The sequence below is a fragment of the Mercenaria mercenaria genome, chromosome 17, assembly GCF_021730395.1.
Source record: "Mercenaria mercenaria strain notata chromosome 17, MADL_Memer_1, whole genome shotgun sequence".
Lineage (NCBI taxonomy): Eukaryota > Metazoa > Mollusca > Bivalvia > Venerida > Veneridae > Mercenaria > Mercenaria mercenaria.
In genome coordinates this window covers 31,370,162-31,385,558 of record NC_069377.1, presented here as the reverse complement: position 1 = coordinate 31,385,558, position 15,397 = coordinate 31,370,162, and the positions used below count along the sequence as shown (strand labels likewise).

At 34.6% G+C, this 15,397-nt stretch overlaps 1 protein-coding gene across 1 annotated transcript; it reads right to left on the bottom strand.

The window, feature by feature from the left end:
• Window positions 1–2,799: 2,799 nt before the first annotated feature.
• Window positions 2,800–14,049, bottom strand: LOC123535604 (uncharacterized). Its single transcript, XM_053527580.1, has 3 exons — window positions 13,741–14,049; window positions 13,303–13,445; window positions 2,800–7,058 (listed from the first exon to the last, which is right to left on the bottom strand). Exons 1-3 carry the CDS (start codon window positions 13,991–13,993, stop codon window positions 6,114–6,116), a joined length of 1,341 nt encoding a protein of 446 aa, XP_053383555.1. The 5' UTR covers window positions 13,994–14,049; the 3' UTR covers window positions 2,800–6,113.
• Between the last annotated feature and the right edge of the window lie 1,348 nt (window positions 14,050–15,397).

Genomic DNA, 15,397 nt, shown 5'->3' with positions numbered 1-15,397 from the left:
CAAAATCCGCAGTTACATGTAGAATTATCCCGTAGGTGATTGTAATGCAAATCAGCATTAAGATTGCTACATTTGTTTCTGATTCTAGCATGATGTATTTGAAGAAATCTGTCACCAAATAGAAAATAAGGCGGAACTTTTGGCGTTTGGAACATTTTCTTAAGTTTGTATTTGAACGCTGCGAGTGTTTGAGAATTACGTGTGTCTATATTTAAATTGTTCCAAATTTTAATAGATGATGGTATTACTGATTTTGAATAAATTTCGAGACGTCGAGCAACTGTGGCATAGTTGTCATTATTTCTTAAATTATATGTATTAGTATCACGAACTGTTTCTGGAAAAATATCATTCAAGTAACCAGGTAATTCGCCATTATTGTATTTATAAACTAAAATTAATTTCTGCATTTTTCTCCTGTCCGACAATGATACCCATCCAATTTCGCGAAGAAGTTTATCTATCGAAACAGATCTTGTTAGACCGGTTACTATTCGCGCAGCGTCATACTGAATACTATCAAGAATATTTTTCTCATACAAAGTACAGCCACCCATACTAAGGAGGCACATTCAATAACCGGTCTTAAATACGATATATAAATTTGATAAAGTGTGCTTCTTTTTAATTTAAACTTAAGCATTCTCATTGTTCCAAGAACTTTTGAGGCAGACGATGCTATATCTGTTATGTGTTTATGCCATGTTCCATCATCGCTAAATGTCACACCTAGATGCTTATGTAAGTGAACAAAATTTAGTTGTGTGCTTTGAAAATATATATCAGGAGAATGGCGATTATTTTTGGGTAGTGAAAAACACATTACTTCAGTCTTAGCAGCGTTGAACTGAACCAACCATTGCTTTGCCCAAATAGATATTGTTTCAAAATCACAATTGATGGTACTTTCAATATAATTTGTATCTCTAGAACTTACAGCTAATAAACTATCATCTGCAAACAAACGTGTGACACTTGTCAATGAATCAGCTATATCATTTACGTATATCAAAAATAGTAGGGGCCCTAGCACTGAGCCTTGAGGCACACCGGCGGTTATACACTTTTCATCAGAATATGTGGAGCCGACAAAATCTTTTTGTTTCCTATTTTTTAAATAATTTGCAAACCAATTTTAAACATTACCAGAAAATCCATATTGTTTTAGTTTGAAAATAAGACCTTTGTGCCATACTCTATCAAATGCTTTGCTGATGTCACAAAAAAACTATACATGTTGCTTCCCTATCATCAAATGCTTTGCAAATTTGGTTATACATGTCAATGAGCTGATAAACTGTAGAGTGTCCCGGAAGGAAACCTGCCTGGTTTTTATATATTATGTTGTTTTCATGTAAAAAGTTATATGAATATTTGAAGATTATACGTTCCATAACTTTTCCAACACAACTTATAAGAGATACGGGTCTGTAATTAGACGAAATTGATTTGTCACCTTTTTTGAATAAAGGCATTACATTAGCATCTTTCCATATACTTGGATATACATTTTGTTGTAAAGATCTATTGAAAAGTATATTTAAAGGCTTGCAAATTGAATGTGAAGTTTCTTTAAGCATTCTATGGCTAATTTGGTCTGGTCCGGTAGCCTTATTTATGACAAGGTTGGATAAAAAGTCTATAACATCTTGTTCTGAAACAGTAATGGTGCTTAAAGTTTGGTTCGTTTTTTGTTCAAATTCTGGTAAATTAGCTTGCGATTCATCAATGTCTGAAATAGAAACAAAAAAAATCGTTTAATGTGTTGGCTTGGTCTATATCGGAAAATGCAAAAATGTCATGTGTTTTCGAAAGAGGTGGAATCTTGCCGCACCCTGATACGTTTCCTTTAACTAATGTTTTAATCATCTTCCAATATTGACGTTGCCAATAACTACATGAGCTTATATCGTTTAATTTAAATTCAATGTTGCTTAAAAAATTTCCTTGGCATGTTTTTTCATATTGTTGACTTTATTCCTTATCTTTTTGTAAATGTTCCAGTCTGATAGGTTTCCCGTATTCACTGCTTTACGTTTTGCTCTATCGCGCTGTCGGGAGAGTTTTCTAATTTCAGAGTTGTACCAGGGACTATCGTTCGGTCTTATTGTCGCAAGACTTGTCGGTATACACGATGCTGCTAATTCCAAAAACTTAGACGTAAAATTCAAAGTTGCGGTATTAATATCATTTAAGTGTAGAAAAGACCAGTCTGTCGAGCGAATTGTGTGGTTTAGCTCATTAAAATTTGCGCGTTTGTAGTTCCATACTCTTCGTTTAAACTCAGTTGTAGATGGGGAAAAAATTTTAACAAACGAAAATGTTGCAAAATGAGCGCTTATGGTTTTGTCAGTTTCAAAATTCCCTGGATATAAGCTATGGATATTGTTAGTTAAAGCAATCGGGTCTAACAATGTTCGAGAGTAAGGACTAATACGTGTAGGTTCGTTTATAACATTCGTCATATTATTCAACATCAGGATATCTCTGAATTTGTGATTATTTGAATTTAGTTGATCCTCATTGATATCACCTACAAAAACTATGTTACTGGAAAGTTCAAGAGCCTTCTCTGTGCATAAATTAATTCTTTCCCATATCTCTACCGACGCCTGTGGTGGACGATACAGATTACAAATTAAAAATGATTTGAAATCAGATTTAATTTCTATCCAAATAGATTCTGGTAAAATGTTTTCCAATTTAAATATCCTTTTAGATACAAAGTTGTTAGAGACATATACTAACAGCCCTCCTGAATGGAAGGAATTGTCCTTTCTGAATATAGATTCAAATCCGTCTAATGTAATCATATCACTCGTAATGTCAGCAGATAATTTAGTTTCAGTGAAACATAATACATCGAATTCCAGAAAATTGTTTTTTATGTATTCAAATTTGTTTCTAATGCTACGTATATTTTGATGGAAAACTGACAAAGCCGCGTTCTCAGGACCCGGATTCATTTCAACATCTCCAGACAATATTAATAAAAACCTTAAAACTATCAGGTTATACGAACCTATCAACCCAAAAGTGTAAACGTTAGTTATCTCCCCTTGAACACCAGTGCTACATACTAATAGCAAAATAGTAAATGTAAAATATATGTTAAGAATACTATGTTGTAGCATCGCTATACTTCTGTCCAATAACGTTACATGACTGAAATACTGTTGAAAAACGGCGTTAAACCCAAAACAGACAAACAAACAAACATAACACGTGTAGTGTAATTTTGATCACCCATACTATAAAAAATGTAAAGAAATTATAATTAAAAATAGCATGCTTCTGAAATGGCTGGCTGTTATTAAACAGTCCAACAGCCGATCGGTAAGCCACTAAATCATTCACCTAAACGGATACAGTACAACTGTTTTATGTAATGTGACCGACCAGCGGACCGTGAAATGAATACTGCCGGGCTCGGATAAGGCAAAGAGCAGACGAAACATCAACGACAAAGGGCAACTTTCCAAACAAATTCTGAGAGTGAAATATATAATAGAAACATTAAGAAGAAACATACTGAGATGAAGCCAAAAGCTAAAAAGATGAAATTAGTTCCTCTATCCTCTACGGGATCATGTTTAGTATCTACAAAGTAATTTCCGACTCAATGAGAGAGTAACACAATAATTAAAAATTGTCACAAATTGACACAAATATTTTACACAGCTACAATTGTACTTGATTTCATGCATTAAATAACAACATATCAGTAATTAATATACATGTTCTTTTCTAAATTCATTATACATATAGCAGAATTTTAGTCTAATATACTATACAAATTGTTAATCTAATATCATCAAAAACAAAGTACATTGTATATAATTTAGTAAACTGAAAACGACACTTAGTTTTCAAGCGTTTATCCTAAACTGCTAAAAAATCATCTAGCAAGAAAGAGAAAAAACATTCAATTATTCATATTATTATTAACATTTCAACAAAAGTAAAACTTTAATTGTCAATTTGAATTACATGTAATTCCTATTTAAAAAATAAATATAGATATATCAAGAGAAATAATCCATATTACCTAGGACATGTGTGGTAGATCAGTTATTTCCCGTGTGGCTATTTCCTCGTGCACTACAGAGACAATGGATTTCTGTTTGTGAATCTGGATTTAATATAAATATAAATGTGCCATAGTGAATTAAAACTACAAAATTGACATACTATACAGAATAAGGAAACTTGAGAACAATATAAACATAAGAGCAGTATACAGAAAGTAACAATATATGAAAACAAGTCGTCTGCTTATGTAAAATAATGGTAAGTGAAAATCAATACACATTATACTATACACATTAGTAACGATATATAGAAGCTTTAATATTGCAGGGTTGAGTGAACAATAGACATGTCAACAATGGTCACGAATTGATGCCCGATAAGTTTGTTTACATATTTTGACAGCTGTCAAACTCAGTTACTTGGTGGTGCTTTGCTTTCTCTTATAGCACTGATGTCGTCCATATTCATGATTTGGCGAACCGTCGGCTCCCCTGTCACTTGCGCAAACACCTTGCATCCTGCTACCCAGGTCTTCGTTAAAAGACCTGCCCGTTTAAGCTGCCTTGTTTCATAACTTAGGTATTCACGAAACGGAGTTAAATTCTCTTGAACAAACATGCCATCGCCTAATTTCTTCCTAACACTATATACTCTCTGTCTTAAACGAATACAGCGCATCCCTACAAAAACAAGAGCTGCCTGTAAGACAGCGCGCTCCACTATTCGGCGATTTAACAATAAAAGATACATTTAAGTTTCAAGTCATTATCTTATATTGTTATATCCAGAAAGCGAAGATTGCCAAAGAACTTTAAGTATAAAAGGGGAATAATTCTGTCAAATATACAATTAGAGTTATGGGGATTATAACTACACATGCAGATAACGATTATAAAAAAATATTCTTAACTTTAAGTCATTATCTACTAAAGTGCCATTGATATGTCTATAAACGAAGCTTTCGAAAACATTTCACATGAAAATAACTCGAAGTATAACAACTTGGTGACCTTGCACATACTTTACTGGTATAATGGACAATATTTGTTTGAAGTTACAGTAAATTATAAGCAATAGTAACAAAGATATGACAGAAAAACAAAGGTTACCGAAAAAACTTTAACTTTAAAAATAACTTTAGTATAACACCTTGGTGACCTTGACCTTGGGTTTAATGGCCCCAGCCCTTGCACATACTTTGTTTGCATGCTGAACAATGTTAATGTGAAGTTACAGTAAGATGTAAGCAATAGTAACAAAGAAAATCAAAGGTTGCCGAAACACTTTAACCAAGAAAGCTCACGCCGACACCGACGCCGGGACGAGTAGAATAGCACCCCTATTCTCCGAATAGTGGAGCTAAAAAGAACAACCTCTGGCTTTTTTAGATTAAACTACATATACAGTTGTACAATTTATAGTAACGCAGTATAATTTATTCTTACATTTGATATCTGCACTCCAGATGCATTGTATATTTGAGTAATGCAAACAATATAACACATAATGTTTTTCTTGTTGAAATATTCTAAAACATGAAGTGCTGCTGGTACAAAGAAATCTTTTTTTATAATGGACTATTTATTCAGTCCTTTGTCAGGTACATAACATTTAAGGCGGTCCAGACTACATGATAATTATTTGTAGTTAGATTTAGGGTAAATAGCCCAGAAAACTGTGTGACAACTATCCGATACATACACGCACAACTCACAAATATAAACTTGAAATAGTCCATCCCCGAAGTGTCAACAACTTTTTCAGGACGAGGCAGAAGGTCGAGTTCACATACGCACACAACTCACAAACAAAACTGAAATAGTCCGTTCTCCACTTTAAAGACGTGGCAGAAAGTCGACTTAGAGTCTACATACGCTCTCAACTTGAAATAGTCCGTCCTCACAGTGTTAATAATTCCAAAACCTAGTAAAAAATTGATTTCGAGTCCACATAATGCGCACCACTCACAAATATAAACACGCATTCTAAAAATTTCTCAAATCATTAGTTTTTTTCTTGGCGCAGACAGCGTTCGGCATTCGTTTCAGTTCGACAATAAAAAAACCCTCATCAGTACACTCTTAACACTTGCGCATTTTTCGCAGCACAACTACGCTCAGTGCCACCAAGACTAGAAAAAATGTCGCCGCAACCACAATAATAATAACGGTCGATGCACGAATACCACCATCTTTTTCTATCTCCTCTGATGGAGCCGGGGTAACTTGTAGAGAGGTTTCGGTGCAGTTGTAGTTTAGGCAGACACTCAGTTCTGTAAATTCTAATCCGTCCTCCATCTTAACGCGCACATCTCCGTTTTCTATCGCTTTAGCAACATCGATGGCTTCAGCTGATATATTTGCGGCGGGGATGTTTTTGGCGTTCAGATCAAATTCAGAGCTTGCAGCTATCAGTATGTTGATGTATAGGTTATCAACATCAGTGTCGTTGTCAGTGGCGCGTTTGTTACGATTTGATCTGTCTTGCGCTGGGTATCCGAAATGCATAATCCCTCTTTTAAACCAGCTCATTTTTTCTGATATCAAATCTGAAACATTTTTTGCAATTTCATCTAAACGTCTTTGTATATTATCTTTTGTCTTCTTAAAATTCAGTTTTATAAGCTGCATTCTATTGTCCAGTAATACAGAACCACACCCCTGCACAACATCTAACATCTGCTTGAACGTCGCTCTTGCATCTTGAATTACTGCGCTTTTAACAGTCCAAAATACTCGTGCCCAGTTTGCGAAACCTATATCACAAATAGAAGGTTTGCCTTCGTCAGGATGGAGGTAACAACCAGGATGAGAATCAAATGCAGTGTGTTTGATTCCTTCGCACGTCGCCTTTACAAATGGTCTAAGGATGGGCACAAGTTTAACTTGTAGGCATTTTCTAACAGCATCGATCCATTGCTGTCCTATGTCATCAAATTCTGAATAATGGTCTTGATACAGCTTGCAAAACTTCTCTGCATAATCCAAGGCATAGGAGTTCCCCTTTTCCTTACATGGATATCGTTTCTGGAAAAAGATCAAGAAAGCTCTGATTACACAGATAAATGTCTATGTAACACTATGACTGGAAACGACTTTGTTAAGTCTCACTCACTATATATTCTACCTGGTAAAAATGCTGTTCCAATAGATCTATATCCTATTAATCCAAGTATAAGCCCTATGCACTAGGTCGTTTCGTGACAGTAGTTAAGGACCCTGATTTAGATCTAAGTCATATTTCTTTTTCTATATAAATGACGTAATTCTTGCCGGAACAGGAAATTTTTGAGGTGCAGGGAAGTTTTGAAATCCGTCAGGTGTATATCGATATTTAACTAGCGGACGACAATGAGTCATAAGAGAGTAGATGACACAAGTAATGCGAAGTATTTAAATTTAATGGGACTATTATTAGTAATATTACTTGAAATTTAGCCTACCGTTTATACAAACGGTATATAATATAATAACATCGAGTGTATGTATGAATATTTGTCATACATAGGCAATAGTTATAGAAAATCACTTTAGTTTTCTATTTGATAACAAATATGGCATTGTATTTAGACTAAATCTTCAGTCAAAATTAAGTATATTAATCTTTGATTCATAGGTAAGAAATATAGGAGAAAAAAAAAACTTCTTCACTTCTTTATTTACATACATTTGAAACACAAGATATGCACGTCAAGGGGTGAACATTTTGTATATTTAATTTGAAAATAGAATGGATCAACTGATTTTACATGTTTCATAAAAATGAATTGTTTCTACAATAATGATTCAATAATATTACACAGTATATTTAACACAGTCATAAAAGTAAATCCATTGCATACACAGATACAGTCACTGTATAAACTGTAAAACAATATAAAATCCATACGGATAAGACACATAATTTTCGCGAATGACACGTTTGTCAAAGACAAGTTTGTAGCCCTTCTGTTCACATGCTGTTAAACTATCTGAGCATTGCTTCTATCTCTCCAAATTGTGTGGGCATTCAGCCCTGATACTGTGGCATTGAGGCGTTGTGGCACTAAGGTTTTAAGCACACTATACAATCATTATGTAATGAACATTTAGTACGTTTCTGCCGGTCTGAATCATCCCTCTTTTTTACAATGCATTTTACTGCCATCTTTGTCCGGATGTGCTAATTCATGTCCACAGTTTTTAGGTCTTCCTGTGATGAATGTTCTAATTCGGATTTGAGGCATTTCGTTTGTTAAATCACCTAGATAATCACCAAGTGAAGGTTTTTGCTCTCCTACTTTTAATGAAAAGACTAAAGGGTCCGTATCTGCGTATAAGGCTCGTGGTCCAAGACTATCCGAGTAGGAATAAAGTTTTAACCGCGCTTGTGCTGTGGTGTAAGACATTCGTTTTGGGTTTGACTGCATTTCCATGAAATCGTCAGAAACGTAATTAACTGCTGTAAGCATTAACGCTATCGCTCATTTCATTTCGAAATAGATGTCTGGACATTCCGCCATATTTGACCGTTGTCCGAACTTTCCCCAAAATAAATTGAGCAGGAGTATGGCAAGAGCTCCTAATCCAGGGTTCATTTTGATCTTGTAGTAGTCGAGACGGATTCCTTTTTTTTGAAGTACTGATCAATGTATGTGTGTTTGTCCTCATCCGTTCTAACCCATTCAGGCCGACCGCTAGCTCCCTGTTTAAATCTTAGAAAGGTATTGACATACTCCTTAAAAAGACTGCCACTCATGGTCTCTGGGTTGTATCTAGACATCTCTTTAAAATACCAAACCTCATAGATTCTCAAAACAGTATACCACTTTTGTACTGTCATCTTCACCTCATCTTTTACACACAAAAGCTCGTTCTTTGTCTGTATGGCAACACTTTATTTGCTGTTTAGTATTAGCACATGTCTTACAAAGATGAAACAGCAGCTTTCCGTTTGTCTTGTTCGACAAGACCGGGTGAAGTAGCCGATGTGGTGGCAGGACCTTGCATTTGATTAGACCTTCGTAATCTTCAATGTTACTGAAGTCTTCGGTAATGATGTCTGGATGACAAACGGGTATTTGTTCAGTTTTATTTACCCACGGGTACAGGGAAGTCACGTCATAGTAACCTATGTCTTCATCTTCTAACCCTCCTTTGTATAACGTATAAGCTTTAGCTCTACTATCATAAAACGTTTCTCGTGGTTCTAGGGGAGTCACGAGCTCGAGGGATTTAACGAAGATGTTCAGCTCATTGTTTTCTTGACACTGTCTCTTAAACTCAGCCTTCCAGATTGGCTTTCTAAATATTGCCTTTTCTCAAGGGTTTTGTCGTACAGTTACCCCATTATAAGCTGGTTTACCGGATTGACGGTGTCCCGTATATACTTTGTAGGGTTTCCGTGCCAAAAGTCGCCGTGAAATTTTAACACCACCTTCTGTCCATCATCAGTCTCATTATACCCATCCACCAGATATGGACCAATTCGTTTCTCTCCACTATTCTTTGCATGTTATACTTTAAGCCCTTCCTTAAAGGACAAATACTTAACTTATTGTGTTTTCTCGTATATATTTTTCTAGGCGTGTACTATCAATGAAGAAACTTATCACTGTTGATACATTTGCACCTTTTTTGGGCACCTCCAACTGGCATGTCCACCAGCGTTATCTCAAAAATTAAAGCTTCGTCAATAACAAAATCCTCGTTTGACTGTAAAACTCGTTCTAATTCAGCCATGAATATGTCTGCTGTTAGCAGAGGTACATGGAGAAACGTACATAGATAAGGTAACTCAAAGGTCAAGGTCACACTTGGAGGTCAATGGTCGATATGTTTTTTTCCTGTATGATCAATAACTCAGTCATCCATGAAGGGATTTTAATATTGTTGAGCACAAATGTTTTCCATAATGAATCAACTTGTCTTACGCAACCCCTTATCCCTAACTCAAAAATCAAGGATACTGTCAGAGGTCAAAGGTCAATAGTATTCTTTTCCCTTTCTGGTCCATAACTCTCTCATCAATTAAGGAATTTTAAAATTACTTGCAAAATATGTTCACCATAATGAGACAATATGTCATGTGCAATACCAGACCTCAAGTGCAATGGTCAAGGTCACACCTGAAGGTCAATGTCAACATTGGTATTTTCCTGTCCAGCCTGTGAAATATTTTTATATAAGCTCATGTGTCATATGGACTCAATTAAAAAAATGTTGGTGTATTTTCTTCAGAATTACTTCCCTTTGATTTGATTTTTTCTTACATTTTTTCTCATATTTTCCCACCAACTTCAAAATGAAATGTTATCAAAATTGAAATTTAAATACTTTTTTTATATTTATAGATGTTATGAAACAATCAACAGTCGTAGATTTTTGTATACGCAAATTTTAATCCAAGTGTTGTGTTATAACATATTGTATGATTATGTATTGTTTATCACTGACAGATATCAGATCATTATGTTGAATATTAGGTGCCTTCCATATTGCATCATGCATGGCAATACTTCATTCACTTGTAGTTACTAAATATATTCAGTCTAAGTCCTTATAAACCAATAAGACGGATCCACCTAGAAATCACTAGGGCTAAAATACTTACAAGTTTGTTTGATTTGTCTGAATATCGTGCAAGTTTACGCCTTATATTTAAAGCGAGACTTGTCATTAATAACAATGACAACATACAAAATACAATATTTTGCAGTTCCCCTCCAAAAACTGTATTGATTACAACATAATAACAAATGTATATTCACAAGCGCTACCATGGGGCAACTTAAGATTCTATGACTAACAAAGAGGTGGAAAGTGAGGTTCTGAACAATATCTAATAAAATGGAAAATACTACAAACAATGTATTACAACTAGCTTAAAATGTTTCACCCTTGTACAAGCATTTGCTGTTATTGATGTATTATTATGTTTCCTCCACACATTTAACTTGAAAATATAATTGCCCCTTCACTCGTTACCTATAACACAAATAATATTTATTTAACATCTGTGCATGCAAATTTCATCATTAACACAAGGCCATAGATTAATCGATCACAAAATCTCGCGCGCCATTAAATGTGGGTATAAAAGGGGTGGGGGGGGGGGGGGTAATAGCTGGTGGGTGGTTACCCTTGATTTTTTAACACTTTTCAGCTCAGGGAAAGATTTTCAAAATATATGATGTAAAATTTTGTTTTTAATTAGAAAATATCCTGCATGAAGCAAATGACTTTTTTTATATTCTAGATGAGAAACTCCAAAATCCATGAAGAAAAGGGTTCTTATATTTTCAAAATAATTCATAACAGCAATTCAGATTTGAATTTTGGGGAGGAACATTTTAAACAAATAACCATGTGACCACATTGTTTGTAAACATAAGCAGTGTGGTCACATAACAGTCCATGCAATATAAATATTCTTCATGCTATATGAAAATCATGATATATGACTTACTCAAGAAAAGTGTTATATTGTCAGAATTATCCAAATAAAATCCAATTAACTGAATAACATGAACTGGTTATATGTTTAAATGTGCATTTATCCAGAAATACACATTGAAAAAAAAAATCAGCAATGGTAACAGTGTTAGTAACACTATATAATGATAACATCCTCAAATTAAGTAAATGCAAGTTTTGAATTTTTATTGATATACAGTACGTGAATATTAATTTAACAGTAGTGTCCAGTATATGGTTGTCAATGTAGATTATGATACCGTTCCCGTACTGAATTCAATACACAATTATTTCTCGTTGTACCTGAACAGTGCTTTCTTCGATTTTCCCCGAGCATTCTTGCCTTTTTCCTAAGATACTTTCTTTTACGCCAGGCGTTTCTTCTGATTTTTTATGAAACATGATTACCGGTAGTAGGTTTTGGCGTTGGTCCATTTCCCAGCCAGGACACATGGAGAACAAAGGCAGTAGATTTATTCATTTATTCACATGCACCATCACCTGTTGAATCAGAATCACTACCTTCATTAGATATTAAATTTCCAGTAGCAGCTGATCCATCATTTCTTTTGGCAGTTTCTTTCCTGTGACACATTGTGAACATTGTCACTGACCTCATTTCCCACCTCTTGTGTTGGTGGCACTATTACAAAATCCCAAAAGTTGTGATTGAAAAGAGCTTCAATGGTAAGTTTCTGCTCTTCAGTGATCAGTAATGACGAAACAAACTTATCCATCTACATTTAATTAACACAATACACAAACAAAACAGATTTCCTAAAATTATGCCAAGCAACAAATAATTCCCTCCTAAAATGATTTTCAGACTGAGGTCATCTAAATATAGTCCAATCAAGTAACATATGCAGCCACATATAGTTATACTTGATAATATTTAATAGAATTAAATTATATTAAATGAAAACCTTAATTTCATTTATTAATTGTTTCAGAAAATATGCACTAATTTAATTTAATTTAAATTATTATAAACAAGATAATACCAAACTTTCTAGTCCTGTCACACCCATCTGTAGTGTGCCAATTGAACAGAAATGTGATATTGTGTTTTTATTAATGATTTGATAGCAGCATGGCAATACACTTTCTAATTGAGCTACATGATTATTTGCATTATTGCAATATCAGAATAAGCAAATAAACTTTTCTGAAAAAGCATGCAGGTTGACTGGACAGAAAAGTGACATCAGAGAAAGACATAAATGTCCCTTTTTCTCCTTTGTAAAATTAAAACAAAAATTCTGAAACGGAAAACATACAACTGGTGGACTGATATTTGACTTAACTTTGTAGACTCTTTGAGAAAAGTGATTATTTCAAAATGACCTGTACACATTCAAAAATATAGGTAGGATATTTTTGTAAAAACTCATCGTCTGCTTTAGCTATTTATAGATCTATTACAATAGAAACATAGCTCATTTGCATCCGATAGTCGGATTTATTTAATTACACTCACTGTAGACCGCAAAAAAATACAGGTAATTCAATATGTCGTCTGCAAAGTTGTGGTATAAATAAAAAATATATCATCGACAAAGTCTGAATATTTTAAACCGAAAGCTGTGGGTTATTCGGTAACAATCAATGTAAAGAATTCCAAGTATGAGAAATAACGGTCAAATCACGGCGGGTAGTAAACACGGCGGCTATATGTCCAGTCGCAGGGTACCTGTGCATTGATATAGAAAAGGAAGGATGACCTAGATCTTAAGAAAGGTCCTTAACTACTCGTGACTGTAATTTATCTATGGACCAAGCTGTACATTTGAACATGAATAAAATATTTGTTTACCTCGAGACAATCCCTGTACCAGCTGCATTCTGTTCCAGATGGACTGAAACACCATTCCGGGATGGCTGACGTCACAACGGTCGGTTGTGTTGTAACATTTCGTGGGGCATCTCGTCCGCATGCGCAATCGTCATATACGGGTCCTGAATAAAGCATATAATATTAAAATCATTGTCTAGAAAACAGCATTACTTAAGTAAATTAATTATTCCCTATTCTTGCACAAAATCTTTGTTGGTTTTTTCTTTGCCGATTTTGGACATTCGCAAGCAGGGAAAATTACCAGTTTAGCTAGTTTCAATGATATTATTCTTTAATATGACAGAACATAAAGACAGCCAGTCAATGTAGAATCGAGATACATTCCGTAATTTACAGTAGTCAATGTAGTTTCACGGACTGTTTAACAAAGTTTTTTATCCTAAATAAACAGTTTACCTTCGTCAATACTATGTACTTCTATCATACACTGATACCAACAGTATGTCGAAGAAAATCTACACTCGTGTTTCCCCTCTGAGTAAGTCCTAATATACTGGTCAGTAAGACAAGTTGCCCACTGGTACCTGCTGTAGTAAGGTTGAAGCAAAACGCATTTATTTGTACCCGCGGGGCCAACATTCCTGTCGCAGTCGCCGCGTGCAAATCCAGTTAATATTAAAACCAGTGAAAGACCAAGCAAAAAATCCATGTCAGTGATGGTCTCCTTACCAGCTCTTTCAAAATTGCCTTTGTGTCTAAAATACCCGTATCTTCGGTAGGCGCGCGCACACACATATTTAAAAATAGATCTAGTAGTCCAGGAAGAGTTTCGGTTTAACTTTTTATGTAAATAAGCATTTTTAGCTCGTCTGATTTTTTAGAAAAAACATACGAGGTATTGTCGTCACACGATCGTCAGCGTCGGCGTTGGTTAAAATTTTTGTTAAGGTCCACCTTTTCTCAAAACTTATAAGAGCTGCTACAGCTTTGAAACTTTGCATACTTGTTTATCATCGTTAGAGTACTATCTAGACCAAGAACCATAACTCTGATATGCATTTTGTCAGAATTATGGCCCTTTTTGTACATAAAACAGTTGAGTTTCTTGTTTAAATTTTTTGCTTAAGGTCCACGATTTACCAAAAACTATAAGAGCTACAGCTTTTAAACTTTACACACTTATCATCATTAGATGAGTAAGTGGACAAAGAACCATAATTCTAACCTACATTTGTCAGAATTATGGCCATTTTTGTACTTACAAATCTTCTTACATATTGACCAGCACTTACAGACGAGCGATGGCACCCGTGTATGGTGCTCTTGTTAAACTATTGTTACATTTGTCGTACAGATGTGCAATATTTAGTCGCTTGTAAATAGACAAGTCCTCGATTTGGTTTTAAAGTAAACATTTGGCTGAAGTGTTTCAATTTCAACTAAAAAAGCCTTGTTATGATGAATGTTTAAGATACGTTATTTGAATATCCATATAAAATGCAAATTCATCCGGTATTTCGGTTTTCTTTATCTTATTTTTAGTTAAAAATATCATTCTTCTTGAATATAGTAATATACATGCACGTGCCACTTGAATCCTACTGAATTAAATGTTGCCAATTTTACTTTTATATTTACCTTTGTTTAATCCTGAGGTAACGTTTCTAAGTGCATTTCGTCTTTCAAAAGCATGCATTTTCACGTATACTGTTAATACTATACACTTATTGACCAGCAATCCATTCAATAAGTGTTTTATTACATGGCATTAGAAATTAATTTTCACAGTATTTATATTTACATCAAAACTTATTAGCGCAGTAAGCATCTATCGGTCATATAGTACAAACTGTAGTACGGCGATTTATATTAGTCATAAAATAAAACTGAATATGACTATATACATTAATTATGATTTAATTATTATTAGATCTAACTTCAGCAACTCTTCTATAACACAGAAAAAGTCTGTTCAGACTGGACAAATGGTGACTGCTGATCTTACGGTCGTTCGCAGCTCTCCGACCAAATGAGGAGATATCGCAGAACGTCGAACGGCTGCCCCTTGATGCCAGACAATGTTGGCCGGTTATATAACACAAACTATGGACAA